Raw genomic sequence first — 7948 nt, 5'->3', positions numbered from 1 at the left:
GACACAAATGACAAAAAAGCTTTATTGACAATTGAGAAATACATTACAATAGTACAGGTGAAGGACTAGTTAATACACACCCCCCTGAATGATGGAGCAAGCAACCTATCAACCAAAGTTGGATGCTATTTGTCTCCCAGGGGTCAACCACTTTAATTTTAAAACCAAGAATCCAAACACGAAAAGCACTTCCAGTATTATGCCTAATATTTCCATCAGTTAACTATTGTCAAAAGAAATTAATTTTCGTATATTAGACCATTAAGACATGCATATTTTTCAAACGCTCATACTGTAATAATGCCTTCCTAACCGTTCTTTAATATATGGACTACATATGACAAATCACTAACACAATTTGGACCTTGTACACAATCTCACCCATACACACATTTACTCACGATTTAGTACTTCAGGATATAATAAATATTTTACAGAGAGAACGAGACCACATTTCAATGTTATTTCAGTGATTCTTTTTTTTTTTAAATTTTCGTCAGATTTGATCAAGACATAAAAAACACAATACAGATTGTTGTTAATGAGGGAACAATACCCCAAAGGTATAAATTAAAACTTCTATAGTCATGAAAATATTCTACAAATACATTCATATTCATAAGTAAAAATTTGATACAAACTGTGAAAGAGGACAGGCAAGGTCAATTGCTTACCCCTCACAAAAAATAAAGAGAGAAAAATACATGTATTCATTGCACTAATTAAATATATGATACAAAACAACACATAGCATTCAGGTTTAAGGGGGTGGTGTGAACATATAAGCCTACATTTAGGTCTATCATAGTCATACCCACCAGATCATAAAAATCTGACAACATGGATAACGCTTGTCACTTAAGCTAACTTATTAAAAGTCAAGTTAAAACAATTGTTGCATGGGGTGTACTGCAACAACAGAAATCTACATGTATATTTTCTTTTTAAAAAAAAATCAAAGAAAAAAAAATGACCCAAACAATTAGTGTATTTGATCATCAAGACATGATGCAGAGTCACATGTACTTCTTTTGTCCCCTTACATTATTCCATTATCATTAAATCCACGAGTCAGAAGAAACATCCTAACGTGTACAAGCAGACAAAGCAGTGTTTGCAATTACAGTCATACACATGATACTCTGAGAGAAATATAAAGGGCACATCACATGGCACACATGTGAAACGTCTAGATCCATACACACAAACTATAAGACTAATAAGATCTGATTTCCACAATGAAGGATTTTTAACTGATAAGTATCATGTCGCTCCTGCACACAGTGTCAGACATTTTGCCTTGGTGCTCTGTATCTTCAAGTCTTTGAGTCACCACAGTGGAGACAAAGCTGACAAAACTGACACTCACTGCTTGTTATCAACCCCCTATAAAGTGTGATTACTTGTATGAATTTTATCTAACATTCACATTAAATCACTGTATTGTTTTTTTGTTATCATTCACATGAGAACTGAATGAAGAAGAAAATTCGCAGTAGATAGTTACTGTAGCACAGTTTGTTGTTCCCTCTAGTTCCAGATCTTGAGGAAGCTATCCCAAGATCCAGTGGCTACTGCCATGCCATCCTCAGTTACCCCCAGGCAGCTCACCCTGTTATCGTGGCCTGCCAGCACTCCTGCAATTTCATAAAATATACAGCTTTAACTCAAATCTCACAGAATCTTGATCACAACCACAATAAAATGATCCATCTTTTCAAGAAATATTATTCTTATACTGACAAAATGGACAGAAACGGAAGCAATTCTTGTCTTACCAGCTCTATCTTGTTTAAGAACATCCCAGACATTGCAATTGAAGTCATCATATCCACCAAGCAATAGACGACCAGACTTGGAAAAGGCCACTGATGTAATTCCACAAATGATATTATCATGAGAATACATTCCTATCTCTTGGTCAGCACGGATATCAAACAATCGGCATGTGGCATCGTCAGATCCTGTCGCAAAGGCATACCCATTGGGGAAATACTGCAAAATGCAGAAAACAATGAATTTTCCTTTTCCTACAGATAATTTCTTGTTTTTATTACAAATTTTAAGCATATAAGTTTAACTCAGTAAAATTGAGAACACTTACAGAGATAACATTTATCAGTTTGATAAGTGATAAATTGATAAGAGGATTAAGACTTACTGTGATAGCATTAATATCAGATTCGTGACCAGAAAATGTCTGCTTGCACATTCCATCTCTAATATCCCAGAGCTGAAGGGAAAAAAAATGCATTTCTTAAATAAAAATCCCATTCATTTTATAATAGCAATTGAATTTGCAAAATTGTTCTTAATAGATCTGTCTTAATAGATCTAGACATCACAATAAATCTATACAAACCTTAGCTGAAGCATCACATGCTCCGGACACAAATGTCCTCATGTCTGGAGACAAAGATAAACTCATCACATCTCCAGTGTGGCCAGTGAAGGCAGTGGTTTGTTGACCTGTTTCAATGTCCCACAGAGCACTGAAAACAGAATGAAAACCACATGTAAGATAAAACACAGCTTCATGGTTCAAGAGAACTATTGAAATGTTTGAGGAATCCCAAAATCTGACCATTTGCATTAATAGCTCATTTTCATCAACTTTTACTAATATCTATAGCAACAAAATTTTTCCAAAATGGAATCTTCGTAACAACTGTTACACATGTTTTAACTTATTGGACCAAGTTACAGTATGTCCAACCAAAGAAATAAGAAAATTTTATTCATATTTCCTTTTCAATGTGATTAAACAAATCATGTTTAAATAATTATTTATCTCTACTAATACCCTTTAAATTTCTTTTTCAAATAGAGTTAACTAATAATATCTTATGAATTTGCCTGTCACAGGTTGGGTATTAGGAATTTCATTTAAGCTGATTTCCTTAAGACCATATAACAACATCATACATTATCCATTCTTATGAACCCATCTGATTTTTTGTACTAGGGGAGATTAAACTATTGCATTAAGATGACCCTGATGCTTAACAATTGCCAGATTATAGAACCCAAACAAGTTTTTTTTTTAAATGCAGAAATAATTTGGAGCTGGCTAGAAAACCCCAAGATGGTGTGTGCTAAAAGCTTCAATATTGTGAGAGTTCTGGTGTGTGCTCATAACTAATAGCAACACAAAAATCAATACTGGGCCATATCCCCCACTGTACAGCATCAGCAGACAAAATCAATACTTATTTTTATACACGTCAATCTGCAGAACATGAAAATCAATTGCTCTTATTAAATCTGCTCCATTCCACACGCCAAGTCTTGCTTCTCGGTGAAGCATCTGTTGTGGCTGTTCAGTGTGTAACACTTCATACTACGAGTTATTTTTGGCAGTTTGTGAATGGCTTTTGCACTCAGACTTGAGGCACACTCACATTTATGGATGAGTCATTCACTTAACTCAACCCCTGTACCGAGAATAGTGCAACACTGTTTAAACATTCAATAATGGTGCTAAAACCATGAATTCGCTTAGTCTCCACAACATTCATAGTTATAATTATACACATGTGACTTCAATGTAAATCAGAGCAATGAAGACAAGAGGATCCTCTTACAAGAAATAGAAGACCCATACTTGCTTTCATTTTCACTTCCTTCTCTTATCTTTTTGTCAAGACCTTTTGAAATGTCAAATGTAAAGATGTTTTCTTCTCTTTGTCCATTTTTACATGAGTATCTTTTTCCTTACAAAACAATACCAATTTCTTACTTTCCAAATAACACTGACTTAAAAATCACACACTTATTTCCATTTCCCCACTGTTTACTTTTAATAAATTACCTTTGGTGCTAAAAACTTCATCTACAAGGAAGTTAACCTTTGTGATAGCTTTCATTTAGACTTGGCATACATGTCTAATTGGTTTTCAAGTGACACTTAAGCTCATATTGCCCAAAGTCTACATAAGTATAAACCACTAATTTCATTCCTCAACCCAATTTCTGTGTTACTTATTTGACAAGCTCACATAACAAGACTACACAAACGTCACATTTCGTAACGAAATTGTTTTACAAAGACACATGTTATGGGAAAATGGATTTGCCCATTTATGGCTGGTCAGAATCAATCTATAATTATCTTCTCAACTCAAAGCTTACAACAATTGATGAGAGAGATGAAAAACAAATCTCTGTTATCCATACAGACTGACATGCTTCCACTCATATGCAGGGTGAGTGACATGTTTAGGTAAAGATTAAAACCAATCTCATCTGATCATGTTCATCAATAAGCCCCACCCCGTCTTACTTCTCCTGTTGGTAGTTCTAAAATCTCCATCTACTTAATTACACTTACCAAGTCATGTCTCCCGAACTTGTAACAATTTGGTTGTCATCCAAAAATCGGCAGCAAGACAGGTAGCCAGTGTGTCCAGGCAATTCTCTGCTCACTCTTACATTTCCTTCCCTAGTTTTCAAACTGTAGATTGAACAAATGTTGTCTAGACCACCACATGCTACATAACTCCCTGATGGAGCATAGGCACAGGTCATTACCCAACTGGACCTAAGTGGTATAGCATGGACCTGTAATAGAGATATTTGATTAGACACCAAACATTCTTATCTTTCTTTTCATCATCTACAAGCATGTTGTTTGTATAAATAATTCTGACCTAAATATATAAATAAACACAGTGATCACATTGAGGAAGAAATAATTTTTTCAGTGGGTGAATATGACATTAGTAAGTTTCAGCCATGTAAATATTCAAGTCAGGACACATTGTAGAGTGCTGATGGAATGTTTAACCAATCAGGAAGTGCGTTGTTGTTACACCTTTACCACTGGTAGACAAATAGATACAATTATCAGCAAAGCAGGAAGCTTTAGCACACTAAATAAATAAGGTTTTTTTTAAAATCGTACTTGGAAAGTTAAGCATTAGTGTAACTTATTGCCCATTAATTTCTTTTCTGCTCTTGCAAACGTGTTTTCCCCTGTCCCTCCCCACAATGTTTTCAGAATTTTACTTACTTTGTTTGTTGTGTAACCATCCCATACAATTAACTTTCCATCTTGTGAAGCTGATACTAGGTTCCTGAAATAATTAAGTGGGAATTAAATGTGTGATGAGCTTTGGTTTCCCTCATTTTAAACAAGAAAAGCATGTTTACGTGTTAATTGCACTTAATACACAATATTATCAACCACTCACATTTTACAGAATCAGTCATTTAAAATACTTTAAAAGACATATTTTAAAAATTCACTGCATTTCCCACCCTATTCAACTGACCTTGAATCTGATGCCCAATGCATGGCATAAATTTTTGCTAGGTGTCCCCTGAGGGTGCGCCTAGTGCGCATTTGTATCCTCCCCACTGGTTCGACATTTGCTGTGGCACTGGCTAGTGTGGTATCAGCTGCTGCTTTTCTGGCTTCCTGCAAATTCAAGGAACATTTTTTTTAAATTAAAAAACACTTCCAATTTCATCTAATACCATTATGCTTCTGTCTTTCCATATACATGTTCAGAACAATCAATGAGAGTTAATTCAATATAGCTATTTGGTACCAGCTCACTGGATGAAGGTTCAAGAATGCATACTGTAAAATACATGACTTTCTGCCCCCTCAAAAAATAGTTTGCCAATGATGTTTTGGTGTAAACTTGCATTGCTAATTAAATAATAATTATAATTAAATAACCCATTCCTAAATGATCAAGGGGTATCATAATAATTCACTTGTTTATTCGGATTCATCTTTATGAATTCAAAAAAGTAAGTATGTGCAAAGGATCACAAACATTTTTTATCAAGTTGGCAAGAAATAAACCATGCCTGTACTGAAAATTTAAAACCAAACATTTTTTTGTTTGTCGCATCAATTTTTCTTCATTGGGTTCAATATTTACATTTAAATGGTTGTCATATATTTAAATTTGAATTGAAACATACAAATATTTGCTCATCTTCCAAGAGGATTTGATTACTTTAAACAAATGATAATGAATTCAAGTTGGGAAAAAAAATACTGGGTCCAACTATATCAATTTCAAATAACACGAAAACTGTTTCTATCAAATGAATAATTCATTTGTTATTCTACAAGAAAGGGTATCCTGTGTCACGAATCCAGCAATGTCACCATATTGATTTTTTCTCCATTATTTAAACCTTCTACAAGCATGTTATTTCCAAATCAATTTTTTGGTTAGCCAGTTTTAGGTTCATTTTAAATACAATTCAGTAGTCTGTTTGTCTACTTCCACTGAAAGAGACTACCTTATTTGTTGTACTTGTGTTCTTCATCCTTGAAAAATGATTGCTTTTTCTTCATCAAACTTCATGTCTAATTTTATATTATTTAATATTTATCTCATTCTCACAAAAATGTTATTCCTTTAAGCAGTGTTTAAGGGTATTTTTAGCATAACTAACTCAAAGTCTCTGGATGTAAGAGAAATCTTTTATCATTCAATCACATGAAATGTCTCTACTATTCATGACACCCTTCGTTCACCATCTTTGCATGTATTTTCTCCAAAAAAAATTTCATGCAGAACTAAAAAGTCAAGACACATGTTAACTGAAACAAAGAGATCTCTGAACATTTTGTAAGGGTTAAAATTCATTAACTTACTCTTATCTGGTTTTTCAACTGTTCTGTTTCCTGGCGAAGGGCTTCTAGTTCACTGCTCATGATGACAGTTTATCTACAGGTACACAATCTGAAAAGTCATTAGGAAAGTTAGTTGAAGCTTTCTTCACAAAACTTTCAGATGAGAAGGCTACGTGTATCCTTTGTCAGATGGTTACAATTCCCTACATACACAAATACATCCTGCACTAAATCAAGTTATCTTGTGACCTATTTCTTCACACCAATCAAGACGTGTGTCATTCTTTGGTAAACCAATATTCACAGCAAGATCAGTATTTTTATTTTATGTACAGAGCGTTAACAATCAAGAAAATTAGTACCCCACCCTGTTCCCTTACGAAATACCAAGTAGGAACCAAATATATTTTGGGCTAAAATAAGGTGGTTTTTATCATATATAACATCAGTTAATGTTCTTGATAACGTTAACACAAACAAGCATTTCCAAAAACAAGAAAAAGACATAAAAGGCATTGTCAAGGTTTGACGTGAATCCATCTTTGCATAAAATTATCGACATTCAAGATGGAGGCTCCATCCACTACATCAGCATCCCATTTATGACATCCCTTAACCCTTATCTAATAAATGTACCAACAAAAGACAATTTCCTTGAACATTCAACATTTTGGCACTTGTAAAAGACCTCAAAACTTATTAATGATCATTAATTTTGACATGTAAACAGAAAATACATCAAGCGGAAATGGACCAAGAAAACATCACGCACAAAAACCCTGATTTTCTCTCGAAAATTAAACGCAACTACATCAATTTTTAGTTCTAGCATAGCATACTTACAAAAAGTAGAGAAAAAGGAGACCGAAACCTCCCTTAAATTGTCATAAAGACGCGATGAATCGTTTATTTTAGTCCGGCATTAATCAGTATGATGTCTGTCTTCCTGTAATGGGGTGCGGTCCTCCCTGTATTTGCATGTGAAACCCCGTACATAATGAAAATCGATAAAATGCGCATGCGTAAGTCATATGAACACGAGTTATCGTCCTTCCGTTGTTAAAAAAAGGACGAGGCGCGGATCACAGTAAAAGAACATACTTTTATTCATTATCCAGGCACTTTGCAACGGAGATTAGGGATGGTTAATTAATAATTTCTATCCTATTTTGCAATAAACAAAAATTATTTTATTCAAAACTTTTTACAAGTTTTTAAGACAATACAAATTTTATAAAATTTCAAATTTGAAGTATTTGGGAAATTTCAATTTAATATGGATTCTTTCAACTCCCCCCCCCCCACCCCCACCCCACGCCCACACTATCACGAAAAGTTGATTCACTT

At 34.2% G+C, this 7948-nt stretch overlaps 1 protein-coding gene across 2 annotated transcripts; it reads right to left on the bottom strand.

Annotated features, from left to right (window-relative positions):
• Positions 1-8: 8 nt before the first annotated feature.
• Positions 9-7605, bottom strand: LOC128187093 (guanine nucleotide-binding protein subunit beta). 2 transcript variants are annotated; one of them, XM_052857262.1, is made up of 10 exons: positions 7445-7605; positions 6623-6710; positions 5274-5419; positions 5012-5075; positions 4331-4560; positions 2363-2492; positions 2162-2233; positions 1779-1995; positions 1508-1637; positions 9-1386 (listed from the first exon to the last, which is right to left on the bottom strand). In XM_052857262.1, exons 2-9 carry the CDS (start codon positions 6680-6682, stop codon positions 1531-1533), a joined length of 1026 nt encoding a protein of 341 aa, XP_052713222.1. In that variant the 5' UTR covers positions 6683-6710; positions 7445-7605; the 3' UTR covers positions 9-1386; positions 1508-1530. The 2 variants fall into 2 exon arrangements, with proteins under 2 accessions (XP_052713222.1, XP_052713220.1); XM_052857260.1 differs by having other exon boundaries at positions 9-1637.
• Positions 7606-7948: the final 343 nt, after the last annotated feature.

This window comes from Crassostrea angulata, chromosome 6 (genome assembly GCF_025612915.1).
Source record: "Crassostrea angulata isolate pt1a10 chromosome 6, ASM2561291v2, whole genome shotgun sequence".
Lineage (NCBI taxonomy): Eukaryota > Metazoa > Mollusca > Bivalvia > Ostreida > Ostreidae > Magallana > Magallana angulata.
The sequence above is the reverse complement of the archived record's forward strand: the minus strand, read 5'-3'. Positions and strand labels throughout refer to the sequence as shown.

Excerpts from the sequence above, each read along its gene's own strand:
- LOC128187093 (XM_052857260.1), bottom strand. The coding sequence starts at position 6,682 with ATGAGCAGTGAACTAGAAGCCCTTCGCCAGGAAACAGAACAGTTGAAA. Across the intron at positions 2,234-2,362 it reads CATGTGATGCTTCAGCTAAG|CTCTGGGATATTAGAGATGG; the intron begins GTTTGTATAGAT and ends TTTTCCCTTCAG. Across the intron at positions 1,638-1,778 it reads TCTTAAACAAGATAGAGCTG|GAGTGCTGGCAGGCCACGAT; the intron begins GTAAGACAAGAA and ends ATGAAATTGCAG.